The 14,147-nt window shown below is 37.6% G+C and overlaps 1 protein-coding gene, 1 non-coding gene and 1 pseudogene across 2 annotated transcripts in view; all 3 read right to left on the reverse strand.

The window, feature by feature from the left end:
• The window catches only part of FBXL20 (F-box and leucine rich repeat protein 20), an 82,572-nt gene that overhangs the window by 23,182 nt on the left and 45,243 nt on the right, over positions 1-14,147 (reverse strand). The window contains 4 exon segments of the mRNA XM_045526364.1: positions 3,428-3,496; positions 4,938-5,032; positions 6,322-6,396; positions 9,438-9,492. Of these exon segments, the coding sequence (XP_045382320.1) occupies positions 3,428-3,496; positions 4,938-5,032; positions 6,322-6,396; positions 9,438-9,492 (294 nt within the window).
• On the reverse strand, positions 10,746-10,875 carry LOC123621400. Its single transcript, XR_006729128.1, has one exon. It is a non-coding gene; the product is annotated as a small nucleolar RNA SNORA3/SNORA45 family (small nucleolar RNA).
• Positions 12,941-13,133, reverse strand: LOC123620169 (annotated as a pseudogene).

Here is a 14,147-nt window from a genome sequence, read left to right on the forward strand (position 1 = left end):
CTAATGTTCTGCCTAAGTAAGGAAGGCCTCTATTCTGATGAATTTGTATGTGGGCTGGAGAGAACATTCAGAGTTCAGGCTCTTTTCAAGTCTGACCTAATCTTTACCCTTTTGTGTCTCTGTGCATGCACACAAGCTCCACTGGCCAGGAATAAGCTCCACTGGCTAGGAATATGTTGTTAGCTTGGGCCCATTCCAATTTCTGCTCGTCATGGGCACAGCCTCTAGTCAACAAAGAATATGTGGTTTATAAAAGCCCCCTATGCTGTCTCATCTCCAGGAACTCCCTGTTAAATCCTGAGCTGGTCCACAACCTCAGGCTACCAGAGCCAGTGGCCTTTATTGTCACTTTAAGTGACTGCTCCAAATTAAGTGAGCCTGTTCTTGCAGCAGCACGAAAGCTGACAGTTCTCATAGCCTGCTGTGCTCTGGTGAACTACTCAGACAGAGATGGGGCAGATGGAAGCAGCCCCAGGCAACAATGTCACAGACTCATACCGTTCTTGTCCAAAGTTCAGTAGCTTTCACGAATAAATTCTTCTCAGCTTGGTAAATGTCTCTGGTTGATTTTCAGAGCTCTGAAATAGTTGTTTCCAACAGTTCTGTCCACCTTTATAGTTGCCTATTTTGACAGGATTTGCTATTTGCTGACATCCTTATTCCAACATGCTGGAAATCCCCCACTGACTGCTTTTCTTTTAAGACGCTAAGTTTTGGGGTAGTCATATGTAACTGAAACACAATTAGCTTTATTTGAAGTGTATTCTATATACAATAAAATGTACCCATTTTAAATGTGCAATTCAATGTGAGTTTACAAATGTATACCCCTGTATAACCATCACCCCAATCAAAATATAGAACATTTCCATAACCTTTCAAAATTCCCCCACAGCACATGCCTCTGCAGTCAATTCTATACTTCCTTCTGCCAAAGGCCACCACTGATCTGCTTTCTTATCACGATAGCTTCCCTGTTACAGAATTTCAAACAGTGGATTTACACAGTATATACTCTTTTGTTACTGGCCTCTTTCACTCAGCATAATGCTTTTGCAATTCACTCATGTTACTGCAAGTTTTATTTCCACCTTACGCGCCCCCCCCACCCCCACCCCCACCCCCACCCCCGCCTCATAGTATTACATTGTATAAACATAACACAACTTGTTAATCTATTCACTTGCTATTGGTCATTTCTTTACTTCCAGTTCTGAGATACAATGAATAAGGCAAGTATAAATGTTTTGATTCTTTTCTCTGTCGTAGTTTGCCATTTAATATCCTTAAGATTGTCTATCAAAGAATAGAAATTTTCAATTTAAGTCCTATTTATCAAAAAAAATGTTTATGGGACCAGTGCTTTTATTATCTAAAGAAATGTCTGCCTATCCCATATTTGAGAATATATTCTCAAGTTTTCTTCTAGAAGTTTAATAGTTTTCACTTTTATGTGTAGGTTTACAATCAATTTTGAGTTAATTTTTGTATATTGTGAGGTAAGGGTTGAGATTAATTTTTTTTCACATGGATTCGACTTTTTCTAGCACTGTTTCCTGAAAAGATGAACTTTTCCACTGAATTACCTTGGCGTCTTTGTCAAAATTCAAGTATGTCCGAGCTCCTTTCTACGTACTTTACCTGAGTCAACTGACTGATATTTGTCTATGCTCACACTACCACACTGTCCCGGTGACTGCTCCTTTATCATAAGGCTTGAAATCAGGTAGTGTTAGTCCCCCAACTGCATTCTTTACCAAAATTAATTTGGTTATTCTAGGTCCTCTGCATTTTTACATGAATTTTAAAATCAGCCTTTAAATTTCAACAAAAAACCTACTGGGATTTTTTATGGGGACTGGGTTGAATTTGAAGAACAATTTAGGAAGAACAGGTATCTTGACAACATTGAGTTTTTAAATATATGAACATGGAATATTCCTCCATTTAAGTTTTCTTTAATTTCTGTTAGTGACCACTTTATAATTGTCAGTGTATATGATGATTTGCACATATTTTTATCAAGTGTATACTTAATCTAAGTATTTTATATTTTTGAATGTTACCATAATTTTTTTTTTTTTTTGACTAATCAAGTACAGTAGTGAGGATTTTTGTTGTTGTTGTTTTGAGATAGGATCTTGGTCTGTCACCCAGGTTAGAGTGCAATGATGCAATCATAGCTCACTGTAACCTCAACTTCTTGGCTCAAATGATCCTCCTGCCTCAGCTTCCTGAGTAGGTAGGACTACCAGCATGCACCACCATACCTGGCTAATTTTTTAAATTTTCTGTACAGAAGGGGTCTCGTTATGTTGCACAGATGGTCTTGAACTCCTGGCCTCAAGTAATCCTCCCACCTTGGCCTCCCAAAATGCTAGGATTACAGGCATGAGCCACTGCACCTGGCCTAATACTTTTTTTCATCTAATCTTTTCCTTAAATTTACTCCATTTGATATTAACGATCACTCCAACTTTCTCAATTAGTATTTATGATAGTTTATCTTTCCCCATCCTTTTATTCCTAATCTTCTCACTAAGCTTTCTTTCGAATTCTTATACATATTTGTAATTGTTTTTATTTTTTTATTATTTATTTACTTATTAATTATAGACAGGGTCTCTATATGTTGCCCAGGCTGGAGTGCAGTGGCTATTAATGTGATCATAGTGCACTGCAGCCTTGTACTCCTGGCCTCAAGCTATCCTGCCTACCTGAGTAGCTGGGGCTACAGGTGTATGCCACTGTGCCTGATTTGTAATTGTTATTTGTGAATACTTTATCAGTCAGTTTTATAATCAGTCCTTTCTGGGCCTACAGGTGCGTGCCACCACGCCCGGCTAGTTTTTCTATTTTTTATAGAGGTGGGCTCTCCCTGTTGCTCGGGCTGGTCTCGAACTCCTGAGCTCAAGCAATCCTCCAGCCTCAGCCTCCCAGAGTGCTAGGACTGCAGGTGTGAGCCACCTTGCCCGGCCTTAATTCCTTTTATGTTGTGACTGACACAGACACAGCACATTTAGCGAATCATTTTCATTTAATAATTGTTCTCAGCACTCATTATCATAAGCTGCTTAGTCTTGTGTTTAAGATTTTAATCTTTTTATAGAATCACCTGTTTACTGTGGCTTTTGAATGATAGCTACTACTATTGCCATGAAATGTAAATAATAATAGTAATATGTATTATTAGTATCCCTACCTACTGAATACAATTTTTTAAAGTTTCACTTTAAATATCAGTGATAGGATTCCAAAATAAGTTTCTTATTCCATTTCTACTTTCATGTTGCATTCTCCTTTTAAAATCTTTCCTATATAAAACCAAGATGAAATCTGCTAAATATATATAGCATTCTGTATATAAGATAGTATAGGCCAGACACAAGATGCTATGACTTACCCTTCTAAAACATACAATACTTACGCATCTGTAGTCTTTGTACACCCATTTAGATTCAGTACTTCAATGTTCCTACAGTTCTGTGCAAAGGTCCTTTATTGGAAAAAACAAAGCAAAAGGTTTCAAATGAAATAGGGAAAATTCCAAGCATAAAACAAAACAAACAAACAAAAAACGTATTATTGGTAATACTGGTTGTGGGTACCTATGATACTATAACTTAGTAAGTAACATATATTTGGTCTTTGTCTCCCTCTAGTTCCTGGCACAGAGCTTCTAAAACCCTTGTAATTTCCTGAGTGAGAGGCGTAATAGTAACTATCATGCCTACATAATGGAACCACTGTAGAAACCACTAAATGTCAGGTATCAGAGAGCTTCTGGATTGGTGAACGTAACCACATGCCAGGAGGGCAGCATATCTCAACTTCAAGGGGACAGATGCTCCTGTGCTTGAGACTTTTGTAGACCTTGCTCCATGTACCTCTTTATGTGGCTGTTCATTTGTATCCTTTATAATAAATCAGTAATAGTATTATTATACAGAAAAGCACTTTCCTGAGTGCTATAAGCCATTCTAGCAAATCATTAAACCTGAGGAAGTGGTCAAGGGAGCCCTTGACATAACAGCCCATCAGTGTGAAGTACGTGACGATGTGGGAATATGACTAGAATCTGAAACGGGCAACTTTGCAGGACTGAGCCTTTAGCCTATGGGGTCTGAATTAACTCTTGGTAGGTAGAGTCAGAACTGAATTGAATTACAGAACACAGTTGGTGTCCCGAGAATGGGAGAATTAGTTGTTAGGTAGAGGAAAAAACCCACACATTCGGTGTTAAAAGTGTTGTGAATAAGAATGGTTCAGAAGGGTCCAATGTAGTTTATATATAATAAATTAATTTTCAGCTATAAACTTTTTTTTAACCAAAACTTGTAATCACCAATCTTTGCATTAACCTAAGTTAAAATTATCGTATCTTTGAGCAAATAAAAGTTCAAAAAAGGAAATAAAACTTACTCAAAGAACCAAAGAACCATTTATGATAGGAAATTGGCTTTCTTGAGGGGGCAGTATTTATTCTTGTTTATTTTTAGAATTATTCCAAATACTGGATATTTTTGTATAATAAGCAATATATACATGGTTTTTTTTTTTTCTTTTTGAGACAGGGTCTCCTTCTGTCACCTAGGCTTGAGTACAGCTCAGTCCTGGCTTCAAGTGATTCTCCCACCTCAGCCTCCAGAGTAGCTAGGACTGCAGGCTTGCATCACCATGCCTGGCTATTTTTTTGAATTTCTGGAAAGATGAGGTCTCGCTGGGTTGCCCAGGCTGGTCTTGAACTTCTGGCTTCAAGTGATCCTCCTGCCTCGACCTCCGAAAGTGCTGGAATTACAGGTGTGAGCCACCACAATCGGCCTTGTGTTTGCATTTTTTATACCTTAGGAACTGAAAAACTACTTAAGCCTTTTCTGGGTGAGATGGTACAGCTCTTTACTTCAATCAAGAAGATTAATCAACAGTTATATTTTTACCTTAATGCATTGTCTCCTACTCCAAGACATCCACGAAGACTTAACTTTCGTAAAAAGCCACCACATCGTTTTGAAATATTCTCCACTACCCTGCCCTAAAAAGAAGAGATAGGTAAATAAAAAGATAACCCACCTTATTGCTTTTGAAAAGAAAACATTCTCATTTTTAGCAGTTTTATAAACAAAGAGAAAAGGTTTCTACTAAGATACCATTAATTTAATGACAAAATTTCAACTTACTCTGAGAAAGCTTTCCTGATTAACCCATCTACTTGAAACATATCTAAACTCTATATTCTTATTTTTTTCAATTTGTTAAGATATACTGTATTTGAGGAGATGGTGCTCTATAGTTCTCTTATGGCACTACAGGCATGTATACTGCCTACCTGGGTTAAACCACAGCTACTGAAGGACTACAACTGCATTTATTTTTGCATCCTTTCCAAAGTATTTATTATAGTACTCTGCACATAGCAGGGACTCAATGAAAACTTAACAAAACCTTGCTGAATAATTCTGTGTGTTGTGTTGCTTTAAACATTTACATCCATGAAGATTAGAGAACAGTGAAAAACAAAATCCAGTATAATTCCAAAGGGTATTATTTTAAAAGCACTTTCTGAAGATAATGGAAGGTTCATGTGAAGCTTTTAAAAACTTACATGGGCCCTCATGAGAATTTAGCTCTACTGGAACTTAAAAAGATTCTCATTTAATCCTTATAACACTATGAGGAAGCTATTATTTCCACTCCCCTGATGAGAAAGTTAAGGACTACAGAGTTCAAAGTTCAAATGCAGGATAAAACAACTTAAGCTTAAGCCATTACATTTTTCCATTTTAGAGACAATAAGCTATACTAAGGGATAAAATATGGGGTAAAAGTGAGAGAAAAAAAATCTCTCCTTAGCAAAAGCAATTCAATTACTGACTTTGGCTTTATTCATTTTTCATTCTCCACAAAAACTATCTGCAGTCTCTCCAAAAACCAAAATGCACATCTCAAAGAGAATACATACAAGTATCATCCCCCAATAAGCTGTAACTACTTGTTCTTCAATAAACAAATATAAAATGACTTCTTTAAAATTAGCAACCACAGGTTCACATTTCCACTGCAAAAACAAAAAAGTTTTAGTCCTACTCCAGGACCAGATAGTTCCACTGAGTCCATTAATACTAAATAACTTAGTTATTATTTCAGTGAAATAATTCAGCTCATTCTCAATAACAGAACTTTGGCAGCTCCTGTGAAGTTCAGATGCACTGAAAATAATAGTTTCTCTCTCCAGGGAAAATGAGATTAATATTGCTGGGGCTAATCTGCTCCATGCTATAATTGCTAACAAGAGAAATGGGGCCATACATCACATAATTATACCTCAATATCCCTCTGGAAATCAAACAGATCAATTCGCTGCCAGTTACTGCCATCCAGAGCCAGAACATTCCAGGCCTATTTTGAAGAAAAAGAGACAGAATGAGCAAATACTAAAATGAAGGGGAGAAGGCAGAAATATTCAAGTTCACAATTCAACCAACTAATGACTGAAATGGACCAAAAAATCTCAGTTCCTACCACTAACGCCCAAATGATGTGCCTTACTCCTAATCTGTACTTTATTCTCCAATTAGACTATCTTATAAATGAGTGGGTACACAAAACCAGCAGCTATGAAAGATCTTAAATTAGAAGGGCTGAAGAAAGGGGAGGCTGTGATAAGTATCAGAGCAAGAAGGCGATTTCAAACTAGAAAATTCTAGTTTCTAACCACAAAATGAGATGGAAGTTCAGCTGATGAAAAGCAAGTCTTTCCTCTATTCCTAAGGTGGGAACAAGATGAGGGTGAAATGAAATAAAGGGGACAGTACTCTGAATACTGCTCTGTTCTATATTTATTTGCCATCCATACCATCATTTGGTAGGACTTGAAACTGTGATATGTTGATTTTGGACTTCGAAAAGACATTATCATTTCTCTTACAATTTCTCTATAGTACTTATAGCCACTGGTCTGAAATTTAAAAAAAAAAAGGAATTCTGGTTATACTTATAAGCCCCAGGGTAACTGTCATATAATCACCAAAAAAGATGCCAGGGGGATATGAGGGTGAGCAAGCAGTTAACCTTCTAGATATGTCTAAAGTTTTCTCAGAAGTTCAATGTTACTTTCTTTTGGTGGCTTCAAATATTTCCAGTGGTTTCTTAGATGACTAGCCACAGGAGGCAACAGATAAATCTTTTAAAAATCATATGTTTAATAGATTCTTGGACTAAATATACCTCTGATTTGGCATGGTATTTCTCATTTCATTACGCTACTTTCTCCAGCAAGCAGGAAACATGCAGAACTCAGACTAAAATTAGGAATGCCAGGTTCCTCTCTAGAGTCTGCATTAAAAAAAACAAACAAAAAACCAACCAAACAAAAAAAAACCCTCAAGTACAGAGAACAACAGGATAAGTACTGATGTACTGACTACCAGATTTAATGAAAATTGGCATTGTGCCTTCCTTTCTTTAAAGTTAACACATATTAAGAAGAAAGAGGAATTTGTAAATGAAAACAATAATTAAAACTCATTCAAATCAACATTTCTGGGGACAGACTCCACAATTATTAATAAACAGGTTTAGATACTGGTCTGGGTATTTTGTTTCTCAATGATGACCTCAGCTTCATATGGATACAGAAAGGAAAACCCACTCATTTGTAAGCATAATGGCCACATCTAGAGAGACCAAAAAAGTACCAGGGACAGAAACATCATAGAAGAAATCATCAAAGAATTATTGTTGTTCCCACAATAGCTGATACACAAATTTTGCATGGCTTTGAGGATGAAGAAATTACTTTAAAGTTAGCAAGACAAGGCAAATTTTCTGTATTATGTTTCCCTTTTTTCTTTTTTCATTTCAGTGTGGTGGTGATGGTGATGGTGGTGATTTAAAGGGACATTTGGGTCCACGTACACAGATAAACACATTATTTTATGATACAACCATATTACATATCCAGCACCTAGGACCATACCTGGTACATAGTAGATTCTCAATAAATACTTGTTAAACAAATGGGCAAACAAAAAGCCAATGTTGGATTTATAAAAAGATGACAATTGTAGGTACTCATTCATTTTGGTAAGTTAATTATGTATCTGTATTAAAAACGAGATTAGAAATGGTTCATAAAGTGATTTTTTTTTTAGTTTTTTTTTGCTTTTTGTTTTTCTTTTCTGATACAGCAATTTTCCTACAGCAGACATTCCAATAAGACTATGATATTTTGCCATTTTGTCATAGCAATGTCAACTGACAAAAATGGTTTTGTTTTTTTTTATTTTTTAAGAGACAAAGTTTTGGCCAGGCGCGGTGGCTCACGCCTGTAATCCTAGCACTCTGGGAGGCCGAGGCAGGTGGATCGCTCAAGGTCAGGAGTTTGAGACCAGCCTGAGCAAGAGCGAGACCCTGTCTCTACTAAAAAAAATAGAAAGAAATTATCTGGCCAACTAAAATATATATAGAAAAAATTAGCCAGGCATGGTGGCACATGCCTATAGTCCCAGCTACCCAGGAGGCTGAGGCAGTAGGATCACTGCAGCCCAGGAGTTTGAGGTTGCTGTGAGCTAGGCTGACGCCACAGCACTTACTCTAGCCCGGGCAACAAAGCGAGACTCTGTCTCAGAAAAAAAAAAAAAAAAAAAAAGAGAGAGAGACAAAGTTTTACTCTGACCCACGCTGGAGTGCAGTGGCTCAGTCATAGCTCACTGTAACCTCAAACTCCTGGACTCAAGTGATCCTCCCACTTCAGCCTCCCAAGTAGCTAGGACTACAGGTTCGTGTCATCATGCCTTGCTAAATTTTAAAAAACTTTTTGTACAGATGGAGCCTCAGTACATTGCCCAGGCTGGTCTTGAACTCCTGGCTACAAGTCATCTTCTTGCCTTGGCCTTCCAAAGCCCTGGGATTACAGGGGTGAGCCACCTGTCCGGCCTAAAAAGTGGATGGTTAATGTAATATAGAAACTGACTTTGGAAATGAAATCCGGTTTACTCTGTGACTTTTTTGAAAAAAAATTATAGCTACCATCCTTTGAAGAAAGAATATGGAGAAATAACATGAGAATTAAACTCTCAAAAGCCCTTCTCATATTTATGTGTTTGTGTGTGTGCTTGTATAAAATGAACTAGCAAAACATTATGAAACATGATTTCATTACAGTTTTGAGTCAATACCTTCTAATATGCATGTTTAATGCTTTCTCATTGAAAACGTTTCCTGTTTATATTATGCAAATTGGAGTTACAAAAAGTTAGAGACAGTATATATAGCAGAATACCATCATACAGTAACATGGTTTTGGGTATGCCATGGGTGAAATATTACCCTTTGAAACATGACAACATACAAGTAACACCTAAAATAAATGGTCAGCCTACTAAAGAGGCTGTCATCAGTAAGAGGACACGTGCCCGTACCACGTAAACCATTCTTACCCTGGAGACCTGAGCACAGCGACACAGGGTAACGACATCCAAAAAAGAAAATATCCTAAAAGGAAAAGAGAAAGAGAGAAATCTTATTGTATGATAGTTTCCCTTGATTTTAGCCTACAATAACTATGTACACACATACACACACAAACACAAAGGCAGAACTTCTTTTAAACAAATACAAAAAGCTTGAGCAATTTACAAAGATAATTAATGCCCAAATAAAACATCATGGGAGAAAGTAATCTTTTACTTGATAATATACATATAAATGTTATACAAGTTCAATTACTTGCATTGAGATGATAAATGATTTCTCAAAAAAAATTATAAATATGTGGTTTGTAGGATAAATCAGAAGAAAATGATACTGATATCTCTATGTGATAGATCAGAATAATAAACTACATTATCCTTAGCACCTTCCTGCTTTTCATCCTCTTCAGGCCAGGTAGCTTAGACTGTATGTACAGTGGTCATTTTCTTTAACCCTTTACATAATTCTTTCTTTTTTCTTTTTTTTTAAATACAGGGGCTGGGCTCACTCTGCTGCCCAGGCTGGAATACAGTGGTGTGATCATAGCTCACTGTAACCTCAAACTCCTGGGCTCAAGTGATCCTCCATATCAGCCTCCTGGGTAGCTGGGTCTACAGGCATGCACCGCCACATTCAGTTAATTTTTATTTTATGTAGAGATGAGGTGGGCCCTCGCTATGTTGCCCAGTCTGGTCTCCAATTCCTGGGCTCAAGTGATCCTCCTGCCTCAGCCTCCCAAAGTTCTGGGATTACGTGCGTGAAAACCACGCCTGCCCCATACTTGATTATAATGTGAACACAAAGAACACATTATCCATATTATTACTAAGTTAATCAGAGCTGCACACAATGTAAGAAAAATCAAATAATCTTCAACCTCTTAAATTAAGGCCTCCTCTTTACTTTTCTTTCTAACCACCCTCATAACCTCACTCCAATTAAGAAGCTTAGATTTATTATCTGTATTGTTATTTCCCCCATTACAATGTAAACTGTTCACTGGTGTAGAACACTGTCCAGCACATAGCAGGCACTCAATTCATTAGTTGAATTAAACAAATCTTTAGAAACCACCATGGAAAAGGCTAGCCTTATTTATTTCATGGAACCAGGACAAATCATTGAGAGGCAGTGCCAAGACTAAAATTCAAGTCACTGACAGCAGTCTATGGAAAATATATACATTCCTATAACAGAGGTCTTCTGAAGGAATAGTTAAAATACATCAATTTGTGGGTATAAGTGAGTCTAACCATTACATAGGTGGGTCTGAAGCATGTCACTAACCTGGTGACTGACTGTGCCATTAGGGCCATAGCCAGTGAACAAGGTCAGCAGTTACTTTTCGAGGACTCTAGCACACTAAGGTAATAGCCGATAACCAAGCATGACTCTAGCCTCGATTCCTCTTTACTTCCTTCCTTCCTTATTTTTTGTACAGACAGGGTCTCACTATGTTGCTCAAGCTGGTCTCAAACTCCTGGCCTCAAGACTCTCCAAGTGCTGGGATTACAGGCATGAGCCACTGTGCCTGGCCCTTGGGCCCTTGCCTTCCCCCTTACTTTTTTAAAACTTGAATTTCAATCTGAAACTCCTCTTAAATAATCTGGATGCACACTCTTGGCCATAAAGAATGGAAAAATAAGTATCCTAAGTGTTTTCTGAAAAGATATCACTGTCAAAAATCTGAAGAGGCCATAGCAGACAACTGGTCTTGTTATACAGCTATTTTCAGTTAACTATGCTTTTTATTTTTATTTTTGGAGACAGGGTCTTACTCTGTTGGCCCAGATAGAGTACAGTCTCCAGGGCTCAAGTGATCCTCCTGCCTCAGCTTCCTTAGTAGCTAGGCCTTTAGGCTCGTGCTACCACACCTGGCTAATTTTTCTATTTTTTTTGTACAGACAGGGTCTCGTTCTTGCTCAGGCTGGTCTTCAACTCCTGACCTCAAGTGATCCTCCCACTTAGGCCTCCCAGAGTGCTAGGATTACAGGAGTGACATCACCAGCAGAAATCGGCACACAAATCTAATCAACTCATGTCTGGTAACACCATGGAACACATTAAATCATTTAGTTCCAGCTGTATAACTAACAACTAATTTTATTAGACTGTTTACTTTTCATCAAAGGATGACAAACCTACTATGAATACTTGTTCACCTGATTAAAAGTACAGGAATCAGCCAGGTGTGATAGACAGCTCAGGGCTACAATCTGAGCACTCTGGGAGGCCAAGGTGGGATGACAGCTTGAGGCCAGGAGTTGGAGAAAAGCCTGAGCAATACAGCGAGACTCCATCTCTACAAAAAATTTAAAAAATCATCTGGGCGTGGTGGCATGTGCCTGTAGTCCTGGCTACTCTGGGAGGATTGCTAGAGCCCAAGAGCTCAAGATTACAATGAGCTATGATCACACCACAGCACTGCAGCCTGGGTGACAGAGTAGAGCCTCTCTTAAAAGAAACAAACAAAAAAAGTATAAGAGTCAATCTTCAATTAGTAACTAAGAATATTTCTACTCAAGGACCTCTATAAGAAAAATATCTGCTACGATTTGAATGTTTTCCCCTCCAAAACTCATACTGAAATTTAACTGCCATTGTAACAGTATTAGAGATAGGATATTTAAGAGATGATTAGGCCATGAGGCAAATGGATTAATGCCATTATCACAGAGATGAGTTTCATATAAAAGGAGAATAGCCCCCTTCTTTCTCTTTGCCTTCTGCCATGTTATGATGTAGCAAGAAGGCCCTTGCCAGATGCCAGCACCTTGATTTTTGGCTTCCTAGCCTCCAGAACTATGAGAAATAAATTTCTGTTCAGTATACATTACCCAGTCTCAGATATTTTGTTATAGCAGCAAAACAGGACTAGGACAATAGTCCTTATCCTACCTAATCCTGTCAAAAGTCAAGCTTAGAAAAATAGTTATGGAAGACTGAAGAATATTCACGATCCCTTTAAGTATGTTACCTTCTATCTGTGGTTGACACTGTAACTGAAACATTCTAACATCCAGGTCATCCCAGTTCATGAGTCTAAGCATGTTATAACGATTGGTTCAGGCCTAGGTCAACTGGGCTGAGGTCTGAGAAGAGGCTTTATTGGGACATAGATGCTAGTCTATCTCTTCACTCAGAATTAATAATGTCATTATTTGCTGGCATCCATCCTGTGCCCATAAGAAAAAGCAACTGTGGGACCAAGGGGATACAGTTCATGGCAGAACACAGAAAATTGCTGGTGACACTGCAGATCCCCTAAATCAATGAACCTGATGGCCTGGCTTACCCCTATATTTCCTTTTATGTGAGATAATCTCACTTTTTTTTCTAAGTTGAAAAATAAACAAGTCTTTATTGTCTAGAAATACATATTTTTAAAAATCTCCCAGAAAATATGCTGTTCTCTCATTTTCCCATCTTTTTCAACACCTCTGATATAAAAAGACATTGTTATACCTTATTAAAACTTTTCACCCAGATGTCCACACAATGCCCCATCTATGTATTCCTCTATATTTGTAAGCTGCATGTTCATATAGACATCTACAGATACCAGGTAGCCTTAGTAGTCCATTCTCCACTTTAAGTTTTACCATCACTGGTTTTCTTGTTAATCCACTGAGGAAAGGTCTGGGATTCAGGGGTAAACTCATCCTAACTATGAGTGAATGCTGCAGGATACTCACCAGCAAACAAGCACTGCCTGTGCCTCATGAATGCAGCAGCTACCTCAGGTCTCAAACTTTAAGAGAAATGCTCACTTACTGTTTAAGCCAATTTGAGTTAGAGTTTTTATTTACTTGCAGTTGAAAGCAACTTTGGATCAACTGGACTGTCAGAAGCCCACATTTTTAGATCCTACTATTTTGTTCTTAATCGTTATAAAGGATGCTACAAGATGTGATCCCATAAAATCTGTGGTTAAATTTGCTATGGAAATTTATCCACAAAATCTAAGTAGACTCCCAATTTGAAAATTTTCTCTTAGAAGTTAATGCTAGGAAGAGCTGTTTCCATGGAGTGATATGTATATTTCCTCTTTTCTGTTAATAATGATATTTTATTTATGCTACCAAGAAGTTTAAAACTAAATTTGAGACCCCTCTATAGCAACCATGTAGGCTCATATAAGAATGCATCTGTTGCCTTTCTGGCTTTGACTTACTGCTTTTCTTTACATTTGTCCTGGTCCTGATTATTTATTTGTATTTATTATATTTGCTCCTGATGTAAGTCACCTCAAAAGCCTTGGAGACAAATTAAATTAGTAAATAAAAATCAAACAGGTGTCAGAGTTATAGCTAACACTGATTTTACAAAGATTAAGACATGTATGAAATATGAAATACTGCTAACTCACAAGACTTCAACAACTCTAATATAGAACATTTAAGCCAAGACAGAATATATAAGGGTACAAGTATCTGGATATATGGCCAAACTTCAACATTAGTCATGCAGAGCTCTCTTCTAGAGTTCCTACTGCATCAATCACCAAGTAACAACACTAGGTGGGAATCCTGTCATACTGACTGAACCTGGATGGACAACTGATCTTAAAGCTGCCAAGCTCTAACTATGGTTTTGGCCCCAAAGCTATTTTGTCTCAGGACATTTGCACACACCGTTCCTATATGTCTGTCACACTGTTCTTCTCATCACCAGCT

The sequence above is a fragment of the Lemur catta genome, chromosome 15 (genome assembly GCF_020740605.2).
Source record: "Lemur catta isolate mLemCat1 chromosome 15, mLemCat1.pri, whole genome shotgun sequence".
NCBI classification, from domain to species: Eukaryota; Metazoa; Chordata; class Mammalia; order Primates; family Lemuridae; genus Lemur; species Lemur catta.